Source organism: Panthera onca, chromosome E2 (assembly GCF_046562875.1).
Source record: "Panthera onca isolate mPanOnc1 chromosome E2, mPanOnc1 haplotype 2, whole genome shotgun sequence".
NCBI classification, from domain to species: domain Eukaryota; kingdom Metazoa; phylum Chordata; class Mammalia; order Carnivora; family Felidae; genus Panthera; species Panthera onca.
In genome coordinates, this window is record NC_138353.1 from 55029079 (window position 1) to 55051409 (window position 22331).

At 46.0% G+C, this 22331-nt stretch overlaps 1 protein-coding gene across 4 annotated transcripts in view; it reads right to left on the reverse strand.

Annotated features, from left to right (window-relative positions):
* Positions 1–13424: 13424 nt before the first annotated feature.
* The window catches only part of SDR42E1 (short chain dehydrogenase/reductase family 42E, member 1), a 59690-nt gene continuing 50783 nt past the window's right edge, over positions 13425–22331 (reverse strand). For 3 of the 4 annotated variants that reach the window (XM_060650038.3, XM_060650036.3, XM_060650034.3), the window contains exons 2-3: positions 18365–18458; positions 13425–17523 (exon numbers count right to left, since the gene is read on the reverse strand). In XM_060650038.3, coding sequence (XP_060506021.3) covers positions 16410–17523; positions 18365–18432 — 1182 coding nt within the window. In that variant the 5' untranslated portion in view covers positions 18433–18458 and the 3' untranslated portion in view covers positions 13425–16409. Of the gene's footprint in view, positions 17524–18364; positions 18459–20934; positions 21098–22331 lie in introns of all 4 variants that reach the window. The other variant, XM_060650035.3, reaches the window with a different exon arrangement.

Below are 22331 nucleotides of genomic sequence, written 5' to 3' on the forward strand. Positions count from 1 at the left end.
TAAAGTGGTACAGCCTTTCACACAATGAAAACATAAGATAAAGTCTGTAACTTTCTGAAATGTCCTTCCTCATGATGATTTGTAACTCTTCGTGTAAAACCAAAAAAAACATATAGAACCCTACACCAAATGATCCCTGGAGCATACTCTTTGTGAAGACTGTGTATCCCAGGAAGCTGTCCTAACTTGGGCTCGAATAAAACTCTTCCCCACTCTTCAAAAAATTTTTAAAAAGGTTTGTTTATTGTGCATCAATATATATTATTCTCTCATTTCATTTCAATTTTATTTTCAAAAACAAGAAAATAAAAACAAGGTTATATAAAAAGATGTACCAGGCAAATTCTCATAAAAAACACAGCTGGAGTAGCCTTGTTAGTATCAGATAAATTACAGGGCAAGGTAGGGACCACTAACAGTAACATTGTATATGGTAACAATACTACCCCCAACAAACTGCTATAGACAAAAACTTTGATGCTTCTCACAACATAGCTCTGAAAAGTGTAAAGCAGATTAGGGGAGGAAAAGCAAGGTCACAGTTATAGTTAGGGAGAAAAAGTCCTCTCTTGAGAACACTATAGCTCAAGGTAACAAAGGACAAAGAGGATCTGAACACAAGTTCACAAGGTTGATCAAGTGCACACATATGCTCCTACAAACATTCTGAACTTTGCACCTAGAGAATACAGCTTTTGTTTAAGCACATTTACAAATATTGACCAAGCCATGGGGGGGGGGGGGCGGGGGCTGGGGGGACGTTCAGAGAACTACAGTTGACCCTTGAACAACCTGAGTTTGAACCCTAGGGGTCCACTTGTACTTGGGATTTTTTTAAGGGTTCACATCAAAAGCCACAGGCATTTATTTACAACTGCCCACTCCAGTCTTCACAGATCTAATGGAAGGTACACCCGCTGCCCTCTGAGTACCCAGGGAGGGAGGATATATGTCAGCAGCCCCTAAGGACCCTGGGTAGGGGCAGGGCTGCAGGTGGCTCCAAGTGGAGCACCTATGTTTGTGGGAGAAGACAAAGCTGAAGGGAGCATTTTCACAGAACTTTATAAGCTTCTTTCAAAAGTCACATGGAGGGGCGCCTGGGTGGCTGAGTCGGTTAAGCCTCCAACTTCAGCTCAGGTCATGATCTCATGGTTCATGAGTTTGAGCCCCATGTCGGGCTCTGTGCTGACAGCTCAGAGCCTGGAACCTGCTATGGATTCGGTGTTTCCCTCTCTCCTGCCCCCCCTTGCTCTGTGTCTCAAAAATAAACATTTAAAAAATTTAATACTTTTTTTCCCTTCACATTGGGAGTTTCACAAACACTTAAAAACAGCCAAAAAGATGGATTATTTTAACATCAAAATTAAAAGTGCTATGTAACTGGAGCACCTGGGTCACGCAGTCCATTAAGCGTCTGACTCTTGATTTTGGCTAAGGTCATGATCTTGTCACAGGAAGGTGGGAGGACGCTGGTCCTTCAGGGAGACGAAGAATGAATCTTGTGGACAACAGAGAGTACAGCGACAGAGTTTACTGAGGGAAAGTATAAAGCTCTCAAGAGTGAGGGGGCGTCCCGACTGGGTAGCCACTGAGGAACTTTGTCCCTTTTTATTGGGACCTTGTCACAAAGTTTGTGAGACTCCATGCATGCAACATAGCCCAGGCAGGTGTGGAATGTGTTCATCCTTTTTTTTTTTTTCCCTCCAAACCTCAAAGCTTCTTCCGCCTCTATTTGCAGCTGCAGGCTGCCTCCCTGAAAGTTCCTGATCTCTCCCTAATGTTGTTCACCTCTTCCCTAGTTCAACCTCACAGTTCATGAGTTCGAGCCCTACATCAGGCTCCAAGCTGACAGTGCAGAGCCTGCTTGGGATTTTCTCTCTCTCTCTCTCTCTCTCTCTCTCTCTGCCCCTCTTGTGTTCTCTCTCTCTCTCAAAATAAACAAACTTTTTAAAAAAGAAAGAAAAATACTATGGACAAAAGGAAGACAAAGGAAAGAAAAAGACAAGTGTTCAAGAACCTGTCCGTGTTCATGTGGTCAAACAGATCACCCAATGCATCCCACAAACCCATACAAAGATGAGCAACCTGACAGAGAAGTGAGGAAAAACTAGGACCATGCAATTCCCCTGGAAAACCCAACCATCTAACAAATCCCTGACAAGATGCTATCTTTAACAGTCATCACAGAAGTGTAAAATCAAAAAAGTGATGAGCCATTTTTCTTTACTCCTCGGAGTGGCAAAAATTGAGACGTGAGAAAATTCTGGCAATGGTGTCAGGAAGCTAGGGACTCTGGTGGCAGGGTAAATTTGTGCAGCCACTTCAGGAAACAAATGAACTTCAGGGCCGGCCGTCCCCACCCCCTGCCTCCCACACCTGCCAGGGTTAGTCCAGGCATAGCTACGGATCTCTGTTCTGGCTGGCAGGTGTGAGAAGAAGCCACAGCATAGGCTTTGAGGAACGGAAACACCTGGCATTCCCTTTGACCTCGCTTATTTCTCTCTTCTTGCCTGAAAGGACACCTAGAAATACTGCACCTTCTCAGCAAGAATTGTCAGAACGAAGGCCTAACAGCGTGGAAAGATGGCGCCTGGTCCCTGATGTCACGCCTTAGACCTGCTGACTTCTGGACTCTGCAACAGGAAAACAAACCCGTTTTTTCAGCTACTCTGAGGTTTTTAAGTTTATTTATTCAAGAGAGAGAGCACATGTGAGTAGGGGAGAGAGAGAGAGAGAGAGAGAGAGAGAGAGAGGGAGGGAGGGAGGGAGGAAGCGAGCGCACGCAGGAGAGAATCCCAAGCAGGCTCCGTGCTGTCAGTGCAGAGCCCGGGGCTCGATCTCATGAACTCCAAGATCATGACCTGAGCCTAAATGAAGAGTTGAATTAAAAAAAATTTTTTTATGTTTATTTTTGAGAAAGAGACACACAGAGGGGAGCAGGGGAAGGTCAGAGACAGAGGAAGACAAAGTATCCGAAGCAGTCTTGAACCCACGAACCGTGAGATCCATGACCCGAGCCGAAGTCGGACGTTCAACTGACTAAGCCACCCAGGTGCCCCTGAAGTAATTTTTGAAATGAGCAGCTAAGTGCATGTCTGACACAGTAGAATGTATTAACATTACCAGTTGCACTTCTGGGTGTCTACCATCGAAACTCATTTGGAGATGTGTCTAAGAGCATTCACAGCTGTGCGGTTTGATAAACTGGCCACGTGGAAAACTGAGTAAGTATCACTAAGGCCATGGCTATGGCAGCGGGGTAGTGTTTGTGCACCATGAATGCTATGCCGGTCCTAAAAACAATCAGGTATAGCGTTTTCATTTGATGGTCATAAATAAGACCCATTCCATGCCACCATGGTATCCAGAAGTCTACATCGATGTCAATGGTCTGTAAAACAAAGACAAGCTGATTTGCTGAAGCTTCTCCCTTGGAGCCTGGTTACACCCCAAAGTGTGTGCCCAGGGTGGGGCGCAGAAAGGCAATCTCGGTGTTTGACCTCCCAGCTCCCATACCTCTCCCTATGAGTCATGCTGGCGACTTCGGCAGGGAGGCGGGAGAGGTAGATATAGCACAAGCACAGGTAGGGAGTGAAGTTCTGATGAGATAGAGACCAAGAGCCCTTCCCGCACCTGGGGAGGGGCTGGGGCAGCCTTTCCATCTGCTCTGAACACTTCCATCCCTACAGCACTGGCCCGAGCAGGACTTGGCTTATCATGTCCCGAGTCTGCGATGGTGGAATCACTGATGTAATAACCATCATATCAAGAAGGACAATGCATCGTTTGAAGGTATTATTGACCCTGCTACTAATGTAGTGATGGGCCAACAATGAGAATTACCTATACTCAGGCAGTGCAGATGGCTTTTCAGGTTTTGAGAAAATGAAGAGTAAAACAATACATTTCACAAAATGTTTTTGGAATCATGTTGTTCTATTTACTGAAATACCAAGTTCCAGTTGAATTCACTGAAATGTTTTCCTTGTTGCTTGAATCCTAGAGTATTTTGCAAAATAGTTTGTTTTACTGCATTCCCAAGGTTGATAGGTTGATACTGGAATTTTTTCAAGTGTATCACTGGGCTGCATAATTTGTACCAATATTTACTGAAATACTTATTTTTCTACATGCTCAAAGGCTACTGGCAGAGGAATTTTTTCAAACGTATCATGGTTTGCTACATGACCAATTTTTAAAAATATTTTTAACGTTTATTTATTTTTGAGACAGAGAAAGACAGAGAGAGAGTGGGGAAGGGGCAGAGAGAGAAAGAGAGACACAGAATCCGAAGCAGGCTCTAGGCTCTGAGCTGTCAGCACAGAGCCCGACGCGGGGCTCAAACTCACAAACCACGAGATCATGACCTGAGCTAAAGTTCTACGCTCAACCAAATGAGCCACCCAGGCGCCCCCTGACTTGACCGATTTTTACTGAGATGTGCTTTATTTTGCCTGTAGTGTAGAGGAATTCCTTCAAATAGACTTTACATCATGGCTGTCTTTTTTAATACCCAGTACTCAGTGAAATACAGTGCCGGTGTTAGCTTTTATACTCCCACATGTCAGATTACCTTCTCTTCCACCAGTATATGTGTTTTGCAGCTAGCTATATCAAAGGATCACTGACAAACACATATACATAAAATTTCCTCCAGCCAGGTAATTTTATACTAGTATTTCTCAAGATTGGCAGAATATTGCTGCATACTCAGAATTTAGGATTTCTGACCAGATTCTACTATATGTGTGCAAAATGATTTTTTTCCCTTTAAAACCACTTCATAATAACTTCTAATACCTATATTATGGGGGAAATAATCCTTTATATGATTTTAATATCACATACAGAGTGACCTTTTCATTTATTGTACAAAATGGGACATATTTGAAAGTGAAAGAGGGCACTATTAAAAATGAGGATAAGACTACAGGCATAAACTTGGAGCTGTCCTGGCCAAACTGTGACATGTAGTTATCTTATAATATGCCAGCACACCTACGCCAGGAAATAAGGAATGTATACTATTTCATACGTAACACGAATAACCGAAGGAAATTTGGGGCATGAGACTGTGGTAGGGTCCCCTCCCTAACGAGACGGGGGGAAAAAAAACCCACCTCAAGGCAGCCTGGCTATACTTCTACATGACGACATCTCTCAGGACCTTGCAACATGAGACCACTTAATCAGACTGCATGTTTGTGTGTTACCATATATGGGAGACGAAGAAATAGAAAACAGGTATTATAAAAAAAAAAAAACTATGCCACATGGTGTTCAAGGCTCCGTTCCTTGGGTACGAACCCAACTGAGCAGGGCCGGCACAGATGAAGTTACTTCCTGGAAGTAAAAGCCTCGGTGTCAGGACTCTCTGTGCGACAATCCGGCTACAAGACCACAGTATGGAGAAAAATGAATACCAGAGCCCTATTTCCCACACAAATCTACACACATACAGAATCTGGGGTACGTTGGTAAAAGGGTTCTTTGCCTTTACCTGCAGTGCTTTGAATTTTTACAAGGAAAATGTATTGATGCATTATTTGTGCAGTTACGTTTAAAACTAAAAAGTGGTATTCCGAGGGTATAAAGAGGTTGATCGATACCCATTTTGAGTTGGCTTTTCGGCCTGCAGACACCATTGTGTCTGTTTAAATACAACAAAAGGTTAATTAACTTGAGAAATAAATAAATAAATAAATGAATGAATAAATAAATAAATAAAACGAAATGTAAAGCGGACAGGCAACAGACTACCATTTTTTCTCTAGCATAGTGTAATCTCCTCTCCAGCTTCAAAAAAAAAGCCTCCAAACGTTAGAGCTCAAAAGGTCACTGGATTGAGGCGTTTAAAGCCACAGTAAACAAACTGGCACAGGTTAATTAGGCGGGAATCAATGAAACATTTTCACTCCTACCTTCCTTATCTGAACATGCAGCTTTCATTCACACCCCGGTCCTGCCTGGCTAATTACTTACTGAGCATTCCGCGCGAATGCCTCCGACTCAACCAGCACTTTGTATCTGTTCCTGCACACCACCAGCTGCCTCCCCCAGCAGAATAGCTATTAATTAAGCTTCTATGTGCACAGTGCTTTGCAGGTTACACAAGTGCCTCCGTGCCACTTCATGGACACAAGCTGCTCTGTGAGTAGGGAAGGCTTTCTCTCCGCTTTGCAGAGGAGCGGCACATCGGTTCGAAGTCACGCTGCGAATAAAAGGCTGATCCCACCTAAGGCAGCACACGTGAACGCATAGGTCCCTTGAGCATTGAGGGACCATGAACATCCGCCACCAGATAATTATTTTCCGCTTGGGCCAACAGTCTAAGATCTTCCCAGGGCTTAGAGAAACCTCCACTCCAAAGGGCTGTGAAAACAGTTCACCTTTCTTTGGGAGAATTTAAACACCAAAGGGCAGCTCAACAAGTTGGACTTTGCATTTTCCTAACTTTGGCAGGTTGTTATTTGGCTCCTGCTCTGTACCCAGAATGATGTAAGAGACTGCAGGCGAGGCAAATGTCAATCAGCAGAGGGTAATACTTGGGCTCTGCTCCCAAGACATCGGTTCGGGGAGAGGAGATTAGCACATTGCAGGAGTACCCATGCCAGGATACGATTAGGTGCAAAAACAAACCAACTATCCTTGGAAGATGTTCTATAAAAGTTATTACAGCTCTAATTTGCCATCCTCCTTAACTTACCCTCCCACACACATATACACCCAGCCCCACCACACTTGCATTAATAGGGTAAAATAATGCTTTGCTTGTTGATGTAACTTACTACAAGCTGGTGCAGCACAAATCCCTATGTACAGTGAAGTGGGTTTTGCAACAACTAAATTCATATTTTAATTGCATATAGTGTCTGCGTGATGCTTAGCCCTGAACACATGCCATGCTGAAATAAAGCCACTGCAGACATGGCAGTCAAGACTTTGGTATCCAGATTCAAGCGGACCTGTTTCAAATCCCAGCTTTGCCACTTCCAGGATGAATGGCTTTGGATGATCTTGGGCGAGAGACGCCATCTCTCTAAACCTCCGTTACCTCCCATGTGAATGGGAGCTAATAAATGCACCTCCTTTCAAAAGTCATTGAGAAAACGAAATGAGGTTAAATACAGAGAGCCTTACAGGAGGTAAATGGTCAACAGTAATCACAATGAACTATTAAGAAGGACTGTCTTTGAGTAACTTAGTTAACAAGGGTGGCAGGTTAATACCCATCATTTCCCCAGTGTTGGACACACCTAAAAGCACAATCCCCTATGGAAGTTACTTGACCACAACTCAGTGGGGGTGTTGTAACTGCCCCAGCAACACAGCAAACAACTCCTCTATTAGCTGCTCAGGACACCAGCACGCAGGGGATGGTTAAGGGCAGGCGATGACTCATTCTCATAACAAAATTTAAAAATATGTATTAGTAAGTAAAGATTTCACTTTTAGGTCTGTAATAAGACTCCCCTGGAAGAATGGAGTAAAAGACATCTAGAATATTTGCCAGGATTAAAATCCTACATATCGGGGCGCCTGGGTGGTTCAGTTGGCTAAGCGTCTGACTCTTGACTTTGGCTCAGGCCATGATCTTGCAGTTTGTGGGTTCAAGCCCCATATGGAGCTCGGTGCTGACAGCATGGAGCCTGCTTGGGATTCTGTCTTCCTCTCTCTCTGCCCTCCCCCCCCTTCTCTCTTTCTCTCACAATAAATAAAATTAGTTTTTTAAAAAAGTGTTTTAAAGTCCTACATATTAGTAATGAAGAATTTAATTACTTGCATGCTTCAACCAGCTTGTTAAAAATAAGCATTGCAAATTATCACAAGTACCCCTTGTTGGCTGAAAGTTACTTGCCCGGGTTACTTCACTGCATGTAATTTCTTTGTAGTGAACTAGATTTCACCTCAGCCGTAATTACTTGATTCCAGTAACAAAGCTCTCTTTCCTGGTATGCACTAGTTCTAAAATACAGAAGGGTAACATCTTATGAACTTGTACAGCTTAGAAATGCCATGGTCTGGGGGCACCTGGCTCAGTTGGTGGAGTGTGACTCTTGATTTCACGGTTGTGAGCCAAGCCCCATGATGGGTGTAGAGACTGCTTAAATACAAAACCTTCGAAAGAAAGAAAAAGAAGAGAAAAGAAAGGCCACAATCTGAATGACTCCATTTCTGGTTAGATTTTCAATAGCAAACGGCTGTTTTGTGCTAAAAGATCAGGTAACCAGGCCCAACCACACGGGTTACAAAACAAGCCCTTTGGCCAAAAGAAGCAGGTTCCAGGTGGGCTCAAGTCAGCGCTGAGATGTGGCACCACTTGTCTGTCAACAAACAACACCTGTGCCTGCAGAAAGTGGGTGGAGGGAGGTCACCTGAATCTAAAGACGTTCTGTGACTCCCATCTCCTTGATGAACTCAGCAGAGGTGTGCTGAGCCCGAGCTGGGGCTGAGCACTGGAAGGGGAAGAGCACAGAGGATTCGGGAGCCTCTCACTTAGCATCTTGGGAAGGGAGCACATGCTTGGCGTCAGGCAGCATTTTTTACCTCCTGTGGGAAGACCAGAAACACCGGGACTGCCGATTCCCAGCCCCCCTGGGAGGGGTTCCAAGTCTGCGTGTCATTTTTATCAAAGTATACACAACAGAGTTCCAAAATCGAGGATTTTACATACACACACACAGCGAAGTGATGACGATCCCCTCACACAGTTACCTTGCTGATGAGAGCACCTGAAATAAATCTGGGGCTCTGATACAGCCCATGAGGGCTGCACTTAACAATCCTGCATTGAATCCTGGCATCTGTGTTTTTAACTTGGGCCTCCCGTGTTCTTTTCGGGGAGGGCTGGGGGCCACAGGTTTACAAGGGACGACTGGGGTAGCACAGTTGTCACCTCAAATGAGGTCACTGGGCTGATAAATGCATTCAGCCAATCAATAAGCATTTACTGGGCAGGTGAAGGGGCTGTGCGGTCTGCTCTGGATAAGAGGTTGACAACACAGGGGCGCCTGGGGGGCTCAGTGGGTTAAGCATCCGACTTGGGCTCAGGTCATGATCTCACAGTCCGTGAGTTCGAGCCCCACGTCAGGCTCTGTGCTGACAGCTCAGAGCCTAGAGCCTGCTTCAGATTCTGCGTCTCCCTCTCTGCCCCTCTCCCACTCATGCTCGCTCTTTTTCTCAAAAGTAAACAAACACACACAAAAAAATAACTTGACAGCACGTGGTCCCTACCCTCACGGGACGCCAAGTTCTGGGGAACACATCACTTTGTCAAACAATCTTCTTACACAACAAGAAAGTCCTAAAGATGAGTCCAGCCCAGATGGGCAGGATTCTATGAAAGGACATCAGTCGGACTTTGGAAGAAGAGCCCCAGCGAATGTTCAGTTCTCTGGGGGCTTTTTAAAAGCATGCTCCCCTCACCATCATCTGCCCCATAAGGCAGAAGGCACTCAGGTGAGTGGACAGTGAGCGCCTTTGGACACCAGAGAGTGTATTCACCTGTGCCAAGACCTTTCCAATGCATGGAGAAAAATCCAACTCAAAAAAGCTTTAAGAGAAGAAAATGTACTGAGACTCACACGACATGACGATCCAGGACTTCTCTTTCTCCACTTCCGGGCTCTGCTGTACCTAACTGACAGCGGGAGCCAGGAGCCCAAGCAATATCATCAGAGCTCAGTCTGTGCTTCGGGGTGGGAGAGGCCTCAGCAGCTCAAGAGCCTGACCCGCAGCTGAAGCAACCCTGGCAGAAGAGTTTCCGGGAGGAGCTCGAGGAGAAAAGTTGAAGACAGGATGCTAATTGGCCCACTTCGACCAATGACTGTGGGCAAAAGGATGGCGGCCTTTTGATTGGTCGGGTCTTGGGGAGGAGGTCAGCGCCTTGGAGGGCTGGGGATGGGTTTCTCATCAAAAAGGGGAGTGGGCGTCATTCTCCAAAGTAAGGGATGCTAGCAAACAGGGACTGTTTAATTTATTTTTAATGTTTATTTACTTTTGTGAGAGAGAGAGAGAGAGAGAGAGCGCACAAGCACATGCAAGGGAGGGGCAGAGAGAGGGGAGACACAGATCCTGAAGCAGGCTCCAGGCTCTGAGCTGTCAGCGCAGAGCCCGACACGGGGCTCAAACTCACAAACCGCAAAATCAGGACCTGAGCTGAAGTCGAACACTTAACCGACTGAGCCACCCGGGCGCCCCCAAAACACAGACTTTTAACTCTAGAGAACATAGGGATGGTGACCAGAGGGGAGGTGGGTGGGGATCAGGGGGGAAACAGATGATGCACCTGTCGTGATAAGCACGGAGTGATGGATAGAATTGTTGAATCACTATATCGGACTCCTGAAAATAATATAACACTGAGTGTTAACTATGCTGGAATTAAAATTAAAAAAAAACTTAATTACAAAATATAGTAAAACCAAAACCAAACAAACAAACCACTGAATGATAAGCAAGCACTGTGTCCTAGGGGTGAGGGATTCGTGCTTTCTCGGGGTACAGGTTCACCAAGCACCTTGCCAGGGGCATCCTATACTCAAGGAAATACAGTAGCTCACCTGTCTCTTGGGCTTTGTCTAAATCCCAACAGTGTAAAATCTCACTGTTGTGATCTCTCTGATTCTCAGTTGAGGAAATTGAAAGCTCAGAAGATTCTTAATTTTTTTTTTTTTTTTAGTGTTTATTTACTTTTGAGAGAGAGAGAGAGAGAGACCAAGCACAAGTGGGGGAGGAGCAGAGAGAGAGGGAGACACAGAACCTGAAGCAGGCTCCAAGCTCCGAGCTGTCAGCACAGAGACCAACACAGGGCTCGAACTCACGAACTGTGAGATCATGACCTGAGCCGAAGTTGGATGCTTAACCGACCGAGCCAATCAGGGCCCCAAACGGGAACAATTTTAATAAGACACGAAGTGCTTGGTGCCGGCTGCCAAGGCCGGCTCACACCCGGACCATTAACCCCAGAGTGCACAACTGGGTGGGAGCCAGAAGTAGAATTACGCCGGCTTGTCAGGCTAGGGGATTCGGAAAGCGATACAAGGTAGGAGGTGCCCCAACAATTGTCGGTAAATCAACCTACAGCAGAACAGTACTGGCTTTCTCATAGTCACTGTGTGAGGTGACTTAGGAAAGTAAACCCCTAGGCCTCCTCTGTAGACTCAAGAAATACAATAGCCTGGGTCATCTGGTGCCAGCATTAGTCATCTGGCCCTCAGGACCGTGCTATTCATAACATGGCACCCTCTGACATCCGTGATTAGAACAGCACCTATGAAAGCAAGTATTTCAACAGGCTCTTCTTCCTTTTTTGCAGATGTAGGCAGTTTTGCATTACGTTTGGTTTCCACTGTGGCGCTCTGTGTCACATGGTGTGACCCCCCCCCCCGACCCCCACCGCCAAAACAGGCTCGCAGATAACCGCCCACCTAGCCCTGGGAAGCAGCGCTTAGGGTGGCCCACCCCAGTGGGGTGGCGAATGCCCGGGTGTCTAGAAGCAGACCCGTGAGCACAAGGAGAAACACTGCTCCGGAGTTCATGCGGGTTTGGGGATTCGATCCACAGCCGAGGGAAGGTGAGGGCAGCTGGGAACCATGAACTAACGGAAATCCTTGACTGCGGTGTCCCCTGACCTTAGAAAGGACGAAAGCTGCCTTTCAGAAAACAGGCCCGAGTTCTTTAAAGTGGTCAGTTTTCAGCTGAGACGTGGAAGGAACACAAATGACTTTCCGCTCTGCCCACAGGCGGCCTGGCCTCGTTACTTACTAGGTCGACAGATCAGAAACACTAATGTACGCGCCAGGAAGGAGTGTTCACTCTTAGAGGGAAAAACAGCGCTCATTCACAAATATTTCTTGAACTCCTGTTTCGTGCAAGGCGTGAGGGACACAGCAGTAAGACAAAGCTCCCGCCCTCACGGAGTTTCCAGGCGCAAGACACAATTGCAACGGCTATTACAGTTGTGATAAAGGCTGTGACAGACAGGCAAGTGCTGTAGGAGTTTGTAGCAGGAAGACCACATCTCAACTGTTGGGATCACGGCAGGAGGCCACCGGAAGAAGAGACTTGAAGCTGAGACATGAAATAAACAGTAGACCCACAGTGGGGGAGGGGTGTGAGAAGCTTGGAACCCCGGAACAGGCAAGAAGCTGGTACAGCTTGGGCAGAGAAGGGAGTATGCTGGGAGATGACCTTGAAGCAGTAAGCAGGGGCTGGAGCAGGCAAAGCCTTGGGCTCACACTAAGGATTTTCAGCCTAAACCTAAGGAGAGTTTTGAGCAGGGAAGTGAATAGATTTACATCTTTTTTTTTTTTTTTTAAGTTTATTTTATTTATTTTGAGAGAGGGAGAGAGCAAGGGAGGGGCAGAGAGATAGGGAGAGAGAGAATCCCAAGCAGGCTCCACACTGTCAGTGCAGAGCCCGATGTAGGGCTCAAGCCACCTGAGCCAAGATCAAGAGTTGGACGTTTCACCAACTGAGCCACCCAGGTGCCCTGACATAGATTTACATCTTTATAGGATCAGTCCACTTGTGGAGAATGGATCGAAGGGAGGCAGGAGGGGATGTAGTGGAAGAGAAAAGGGGACATTATTGGAACCCAGGGGAGAGAGGTAACACCTGTTCATTGCACAACTTTGAGGCATGAGTAGAAGTTAAAATCGATGGGCTTCAAGGTGGGTCAGGTGTGTCAAGTTAAGGGGAGGCAGGGATCAAAGAGTATCCCAGCTTTCTGGCATAAGAAACTCAATGGGTCTTGGTAACATTTACTAAGAAAGAAACCCTGGAAGAATTTGGAGGGATTGTGAATTCATCTTGGATATGCGCACTGAGAGTGTGTGTGATGTATCCAGGCAGAGAAGCAGAGGTACTTGGATAGATGGGTCTGGAGCTCAGAATGGTCTGGGCTGGAACTCTATTTAGTGGTCTCTGTTTGGCACAGAGATGGAAATGAAAGCCAGGGGCTTGGACAAGATCACTTAGGGAGAGAAAGTATGGTATTAGAAGAGGGTGTAGGACTGAGCACTGAAGAAATATTCCACTTACAACCAGTGTGGAGGAGAGGATAAAGGAAACCAATGAGACATATAGGAGTGTGGTAGCAGGCTCCAACATGGACCCCAGTGATTCCCCACCCTTTGGTCTTTATGTGCTGTGTAGCCTCCCACATGGGATAGCGCTAACCTGGGTAGCCAATGCAGTATCGTGGAAATGACCGTGCACGACTGAGGTTGTGGCTACAAAACCTTTTAAGACTTCAGAGAGACCTAAGGTGGTCCCTAAAAAAGTTGTTCAAATAATAGGGGTTATTGTCCCTCAGCAGTCTGAGCAGCAGCCCAAGGCAAAGAAGGACTTATCTCCAAGAAATATGTGGGTGTGGCTTTTGCCTAATGGAGTGAACTGGAGTAAGACTCAGAGGAGACACACAGAGTTCAAAAATAATTACGTTTGCATTAACATTATCAGCTTGGACTGAAAGAGATACACTACAATATGTAAAGAGGGCTTTATATCCCCCAAATTCTACTGGGTGGTAACGGGCTGAGAACATGTTAACTGTCTATCTACATGGGCTACCTTTCACTGAAAGGAAAAATGACTCAGAGGATGGAACCAAGAGCCCAGCCTCCAAGCTGACCCCCAACATTCCCCACCTTCTGGTATCCACACCTTTGGGTACTTCCTTTCTCTCCACACTGAATTAGACTGACCTGTGTAACCAGTATACTGTGGAGTCCCAGCGTGTGGTGTTTGAGGATAAGCCGTAAAAGCCATTGCAGCTTCCGCCCTGCTCTCCTGGATCACCTGCTCTGGGGAAAACCAGCTACCATGTCGTGAAGACATTCAAGCAAGCCTACGGAGGTTTCCCCGCATGGTGAGGCATTGAGCCTCCTGCCAATGGTCGTGTGGGTGAGCCATCCTGGGGGGACCCTCCAGCTTCCGACAGGCTTCCAGAGGACTGTCGTGCCAGATACCATGGGATGACCCTCATGAGGGACTCCAAGCAAACCGACGCAGTTAAGCCGCACCAAAATACCTGACCCGTAAAAGCCAGGAGGTGATGTTTGTTGTTTTAAGATATGTCTTGGGGCTACTGTGTTAACATGATACACCTTAGTGTAATTCGTAGCATGTCTTAGGGTAATGCAACAGATCATTAATACAAGGAGAAAGACCAAGAGTGAGCTCATGAACGGTAGATGAACTCTTGTCTCAAGCAGACAGTGGACATGGGTGTAAGTGGTGAGGGACAGCCGAATGTCTCTTCCCTGGATGACAACAAGGCCCGAATAGCCATCCTTAGTTTCGTGTGGAAAACAAGAAAACCCCCACTACACTCAGTCTACTTGGTGCGAGAAAACTAAGAAGTATCTATCATTGTTCTCCAGGACCTCGTTGAAAACATGTTCTGCAAGTGTGCGATGCCTCTCAAGGACACTGCGTAGATGTCTTGCTGAACTTATCCACTCTTTCAGTGGCCTTCTCGTGCGGACACGTCATACCATTAGTGGGCTGTACGTGAGCAGGGGAGCCCGCCGTGCAGCACCTGGACTGCTGGACTTGCCGAGGTGCTCATACAAGCGAACTCCAGGCTAAAGCAAAAGCTTCTTAAGATAGAAAAAGACTCCGAAAACCTTCTACCAAAAATGCTCACCACCACCTCATATTTATGCTTTATCTATGAAAGTACTTTCACGACATCTCATTTTACGCTCACAACCACCCGTGTGAGGAGGGTGGGTGGGTGGGTTTGTAGAAAAGGCAGATATGGGTCATTCCCAAATGAGGAAACAGGCTTCAATCGCTTGGTTAAGGCTACACAAACTATTCATGGTTGCAGGTCTCCTGGTATCAGGTTGAGTGCTTTTCTCCGAAAGATCCAGGCAGCATTAACTAGGGACTATTCACCTGGCACCTTCTTTCTACAAATAATCTCAAAACAGCTCGAATGTCACCTTCCGCAGCAATCTATCTGCCTTATGCTTTAATACTGGCTTTTCTGAAACTGGAATTGTGGAATGGGTGAAGATCCTCTGTCTTCTTTCCACGTTGGTTCCTATGCAACTGTACAAACTGAAAGTCTTACACAGCAGTCCTCAGGAGTGGCTGGAGGGTAATGACACCCTTCAAAACATTCCTCATTGGAAGCTGTTCACTGGAAGAACAAAAACCTCTTCCCGGAAGAAAAGCAGTCTATTAGTTCAGAGTTATGTTTCATTTTTAAATTACAAATAGCATCATTCCCTTGACCATCTTCCTTAATCGGATTTTTAGCCGTTTCCTAAATGTTACTCTATGCTCAGAGACCAAAACTTTACAAACACTGAGCATATGCAAACGTGCTGGTTACAGACTCTGAGGGGCTTACCCCAAAGACATTCCAGAAAGGTTAGAGCGATAGCACTAACAGAACACTAACACCTCTGAACAGAACTCCCCTGAGGAAGAAAACCCTCGTAAGGGTTCGTATCGGGAATGTACGGCAACGATATTAATTAAAATAAAGACTTGTGTGTGTTGAGTGGCACTTGATACGTCTTGTCTAATTTAATCCTCAAAAGAATCCTATGAGGTAAGACACAGTTCTATTTGTTTAAAAATCAAACCTTACCGTGTGATCACACAGGTGTAACGCCCTTATATCATAAAGGGTAAAGAGTAATTCCTAAAAACTACAGGAATGAATGGCTAATATAATGTCTCTCAAAAGCTTCCACCTCCTCAGAGGGCTGGTCTGTAGGGATCTGACCCAATTTGGTGGTTTTCACACATTTTCAAGCCTGTTGGTGTTTTGCCACTCCCGTATCAGTGCACATTTTAGTCTACTGTAACTGGATAGAGATAGTAGAGGACAGAAGTAAGTACATTTTTGACTTCTGAGAAACTCAAGACATTTCCAATTCTCCTCATCTCGCTCTGTGGCTCCAAAACGACTTCTATTGTACCCATCAAAACGAGGAAGACACAAGAAACCGCATCTCAAACTGATCTTTGCTTCTTTTTTTCTCCTATCATGGTTTGTTTGGTGCAAGAAGGTAAGAAATGAAGACTTCATCCAAGAATCTGTTCTTTTCTTTTTTTTTTTTTTTTAAGTTTATTGATTCATTTTGAGGTGGGGTGTGGGGGGGAGAGAAGGAGAAAGAGAATCCCAAGCAATCTCCCTGCCACTCGAGCTCACAAACCGTGAAATCACCTGAGCCCAGATCAAGAGTCGACTAAGTCACCCAAGTGCCCTTCCAAGAATCTATTAAGTAGCAATTTGAGGAGCCAAGATTTGCTACCAGGTATCCATTTGTATCTATCTATCTAGATATTGATGTAGATTTATTTAGATAGAGATACATTATTTAATACTGTGTTTCTTGAAAACCATCTCAACAAGTGTGATCCGATCCATGTTTCTAGCTCCTTCAGAGTGATCGAACCACAGGAGAAGGCAGCCATATGAGAACCACTATGACCAAGAGGAAGACCGTCAGCCCATCCCAAACAAGACACCCGGAAGCATGATCCCCAGGACTTCTGCCGTGGCCATGTGCTTTAAACCAGTCGACTACTTCCTGGAGGTCAAATGGCTGAGCCTCATAACCCAGCTCCTTCTTGGCCTTCTCTAGACTAAAGTAATGTGTGACGCCAGTTTTGTAAACTTCTGTGCGGGTGAGGAAGGGCTGGAAGTTGTAGACCCGACCAAAAAGGAAGTGAGCCATTTCTGTCAGGAAAGCAAAACAGTAGATGAGGGTCAAGGGCAGGCGGATGGATGGGAACCTGTAGCCCAGGCCCTCAACCAGAGGCCGGAGGAACTCAAAGTTGTTCATGGGTCTGCCGTCCGAAATGAAGTAGGGCTGCCCAGAGGCCACGTGGCCCTTGGCAGCTGTCAGGGCCTCTGAGGCCAGAATGTGAGCCTGGACCAAGTTATCCACGTGGACAAATTCAACCAGGCTCCCAGGATCCCCATACACAAACTTGAAGAGACCCCTCTCAATGTAGCTCACTATCCTGGGAAGGTGCCTTTGTTCTCCAGGCCCGTAGATGCCAGCCGGCCTCAGAGCACAGGTTCTCAAGACACCATCACTTCTCACCAGGGTAGCACCATTGGCCTCCAGCACTTTCTTTTCTGCAATAGATTTGGTCCGAGAGTAGTGATCAGGATGGAGGTGAAGAGGTAGGTAAGGCAGAGATTCATCTCCATTTCTGATAACTTGACCTCCAAAGATGACATTGAAAGTGCTAGTGTAAACTAACCTTGGCACCCCTCTCCTCCTGCAAACCTGGAGGATGTGGTCTGTGCCCCCGACGTTGACTTCTTCAATCAGGCTTCGATTCAGCTGCTCCCGGCCCGACATGCCGTAAGAGGCGATATGGAACACACATGCAATGTCCACATCCTGGAAGGCTTTCTCCACATCACAGAGGTGGCGAATGTCTCCGTGTATAAACTTGACTCCCTCTGGCATGGGATGAGCAGGGCTCTTGATGTCAAAGAGAATCACGTGGAATCCTCTCTGGTTCAGAGCACAGCCTAGGCTGAAACGAGGAAAAGCAAGTTAGATCGAATCGTGACTAAGCTATGCCCGACGAAAACTGCATAAAATAATTCACCAATCAATGTGGGGCTGACCCAAGTCTTCTGGGCTTATCCTGAGTGCCCTCGCTTTACGTGTTCATTGTGCAACAATCCCTCATGTAAGCACGCGAACATTCAAAACTGAGGATCCCCGTATCCTTGCTTTTTCTATCTTCTCACGTAGATGGTAGCAACTACAGGTTCCATTTTCCCCCTCTGTTTTAGAACCCACCATCCATTCTTTGGGACATTCGTGAATGATAACAGAGCTGCAAAGGAATAACTTATTATCTGGGGGCACCCGGGTGGCTCAGGCACTTGAGCCTCAGACTCTTGGTTTCGGCTCAGGTTGTGATCTCATGGTTCGTGAGTTCAAGCCCAGCATCAGGCTCTGTGATGACAGCGTGAAGCCTGCTTGGGATTCTCTCTCCCTCTCCCTCTCTCTCTCTCTCTCTGCCCTCCCTTGCTCACTTTCTCTCTCTGTCTCTTTCAAAAACAAATAAGTAAACATTAAAAAAAAGAATAAACATTATTTTAAAATGTTTTTGGTGGGCGCGTTATCTACACCCGCCCCCAATTTAATGCCATTACAAAGAATCTTTCTTAAAGTAGTATATATCTGTAGTTCTGAATTTCAATGTCTGAGCAGTGGGCAACCTAGTTCATTTCTGGTTTAACACTGTTCAAATGAGTAAAAGTCTACACTGTCCTCATGTCATGTCAGAGTCATAAGCTGTAATTTTTTTTTTCCAGCAACTACCAATAAAATAATTCCACAGACGTGTTTATCGATGCACTGACCGGAAACCAAAATAGCCACCTCCTCCTGTAATAAGGACCGTTTCCTTCGGGGATTTGCGGGAGTCCATAGGTGGTTGTCAGGAGCTCAGTGGACCTAGTAGAAAGAAATGCAACAATGTTACTGACCCCGCCTGGCCTAGTGCTGCATCAGAAAAGGGGAGCTGATAACAAGGCTTATGAAGACTCAGCAGAACGCCCGACAGAGGACGGGCACTCCGTGATGTCATTTCTCACACTTCCTTTGCTTGGAGCTCTAAGGGTCTGGGGATTGGTTGTCCCATTACCTTTCCACGTACCAAGGTCACATCTCTCAAAAGCACAGGGTTGCGGAAATGCTTGACGAGTTCTTCTGCATAACCGTACTAAGTACCTGAGATGGCCAGGAAAGCTAACCAGTCCACCATGCGGAGAGAGGTCAGTTGGTGGGACAGCTACGGAGGCTGTTTCTAAACACAGTGGATGTCACTCACTGATATTTCAACCCAGACTTCCTCCCTGTATCTCCGTGATGTGGTGGCAATCTCTCTCCCTGACTTCATCTGGCGTTCTCCCGCCGCCCACTGGACTCCCTTTGAGATGCCAAGCCCATCTGCAACTTGAGGGCTACACACACCTTCTATTTCACCTTAGTGGGAAGGCCTGTTCCTTGCCCGGCTGTACCTTTCCCAATCGCTAGGTCTGCCTGAATGTCACTTGCTCAGTCAGGGATGCTTCTCTGACTGCCCTAAGGGAGAGCCCCTGACCTTAAATACTGCTGTTGTTTCTTCATGGCACATCTTACCACCTGAAAGTATCTTTTTTGTTTTAAACTATTGCTCTCCTTACAATAGAACATAAGTTCCATGAGAACTGAGACCTTCTGCTTTTTCCACTGACATGTCTTTTCCAGAACCTACCACATGGCAGATGTTCAACAAATATTTGTTGAATTTACGGGTGATTTTGAACACTGTGAAATACACCCAGTTGAGTAAAATTGTTTTGGGCACAAATGATGCAGGGCTCTGCAGTGTGTAAGAGTCATCGCTATGTAAGTCAAAGAACACTGCCGCTTTCTTTTCTTTCTTTCTTTAACATTGCCATTTTCATTAAACTTCTCTCCTAAGAAATTCTGGGGGGTGCCTGGGTGGCTCAGTAGGTTAAGCATCTGACTCTAGATTTTGGCTCTGGTCATGATCTCACGGTTTGTAAGCATGAGTCCCACATCGGGCTCCATGCTGGCAGCGTGGAGCCTGCTTGCGATTCTCTAAGTAAACAAACAAACAAACAAACAAAAGCCTGGGTTACGGAATGAAAACAACACAAAGCTAAATGAGACGGAACTCCTGCATTCTGGAGCTGACGATGGAGTGAGGCTTTTGGAAGCAGCTAAACTACAAGGTGAAAAGGAGGAAACAAGATTGCTGTCACGTGTCGGTGTAAGCAAGGTGCCGTGGGAGCACCGAGCTGGGCGTGGAGAGAAACTGACTCTGAAGAGCACATCAGAGAAGACTTCACTGCGAAGTGGGCATCAGAGCTGAAGGGTGACAACAAGAGGACTGAGGCGGGCTGAGACAGGCTGAGGGAGCATCATGAATGAACAGAATGGTGACGGGAAAGGCTGTGTTGGCCAAATATAGTGATTCAGGCGGGAAAGATAGCCTGGGGTCAGCTTGGAGACACCTCTGAGCTCCTGAAGGGGAATGTGAATTCTGTTCTGCAGACAACCGAACAGCCACACGCCCTCTGGTCCTTGCAAAAGATCAAACTTTTTCCGGAGGGAAGGAGAGCCTGAAAACCGGCAAGGTCTGGGTAAGAGGTGATGGGGCTGTGCTAGAGGCCTATCAGTAAGGACGCAATGCCAGGGTGCTCTGCTGAAATCAGGAGGTGAGCCGGCGAGCAACCGAGTGAGGCCGCAGTGGGCAGCACCCAGGCGGAGTCTGAGGGGTGTGCCACCATTAACCCAAGCGACACACACAGGCTTTGGAAACGTTCTGTTTGGTTAATAGAGTTCTGATTAATAGGATGCCAAATAACAAAGTCTAAGCTTTTTAAAAAATTTTTTAATGTTTAATTATTTTTTTTGAGAGAGAGAGAGAGAGCGGGGGAGGGACAGACAGAGCGGGAGACAAAGAATCTGAAGCAGGTTCCAAGCTCCAAGCTGTCAGCACAGAGCCCGACGTGGGGCTCGAACCCACGAACTGTGACATCATGACCTGAGCTGAAGTCAGACGCTCAACTGACTGAACCAAACTGACTGAACCACCCAGGCGCCCCAAGGTATTCTTAATATCTCCACAAGAATTCCACGGTAAGGGATCAGAAAATGGACCAGGCCTCAGAGTCCAATTAAGAAAATCCCAACAGAAATTCTCCCTAATCTCTTAATTATTCTGTTTTTGAAACCACCCACTCCGGACCAGTCACAGGACCACAGGTCAGTCATGGCACATGTGCACATTAATCATGCTGGGAATGTACAAATGCACGTTATTAATGCTTCAGAGGACCTGCCAGGTCTATTCACCCTCCTTCTCATCAGCTTCCAACTACTGCCACAAGGATCCGAGGGGAGAACTTGTATGACTGACCTGATCAAGGGGTCAGACGAGAAAGGTGGCAATGAACAGGGGAAAAGTAATGATGGGGCGAGACAGCGAGGAAAAGAAGCCTATCCACCAGGTGGGTAAAACCTTCACAGATCACCAGCCATTAACATCCCCACCCGGAGCTGCCTTCTTGCTTCCTGGCTCCCTACATCAAAAAGCACAGGAAAATGGGGCGCCTGGGTGGCGCAGTCGGTTAAGCGTCCGACTTCAGCCAGGTCATGATCTCGCGGTGCGTGAGTTCGAGCCCCGCGTCGGGCTCTGGGCTGATGGCTCGGAGCCTGGAGCCTGTTTCCGATTCTGTGTTTCCCTCTCTCTCTGCCCCTCCCCCGTTCATGCTCTGTCTCTCTCTGTCCCAAAAATAAATAAAAAACGTTGAAAAAAAAAAAATTAAAAAGCACAGGAAAAAAACACAGAAAACAAAAAACACCGCAGTAAACACATCTCCCGGAAAACTGCAACAAACTTCCAAGAACACTAAGCCAGAAGGGAGAAGAAGCATATACAATTTTTCTTCAACTAGCTGCCTGACTTTTACATTCTTCATGGCTTCTGTTTTATTAATTAGTTACCATCTGATTCCTCCTGGGGCTGGGCACTCAGGCCAATGTTTATAATCACAATTACTTTAAGGCTCTTTCAAAACCTGGCTTAGTAATTGTTTTCCTCTGGGTGGAGGGGGGGAAGGGTCACATCTGACCTGAGCAGTCATTCTATCAGATATGGGTTAAAGTTAAGTACATGATCCAAAAAAAGGAATCTTAATTACAAACAGGAAAAAATGAAATTTAAATCCGCCTGACCTCTTGATAATACTAAGATAAAGTGAGGGTAATAAAGTTGACATCTCACAGGGAAGTTATGAGAAAACTCATAAAAATGACTACGGGTACCTTAGACTTACAAAGACCTAATTAAATGCAAAGGATCAGTAATAAGAACCTTAGATTATGCACACAGTTCCTTCATCCCTTGAGTTCAAGTTGATGACGTTACTAACCCTCTGGTATTATAATGTAATATACAAATCTAGGTGCCCCTGGAGTCCACAACAGATAGGAGAATTGAAGACTGCTTTCATAAAAATAAAATTTTACTACGTTTGCTTTAAGCAAGATAAAATAACTCCAAGTAGTTTAACCCTGTGATGGTGTGTTTTAAATTACTGCCCAAGTACTACCTAGAGGCAAAAGGTAACTGTGCTCTTACTGGATTGAGATCAGGAAAATACATTGAGGCTAGAGGGTTTAGAAATGGTACTGTTCAAATTCCATGCGTGATCTAAAAATTATTTGTGTTTAATATCAAGCAAAGCAATAAAGATGTTGTTAAAGATAAGGAGAGTAACCCTGATACAGGTGAAGGGGGTGGGAGGTATACAA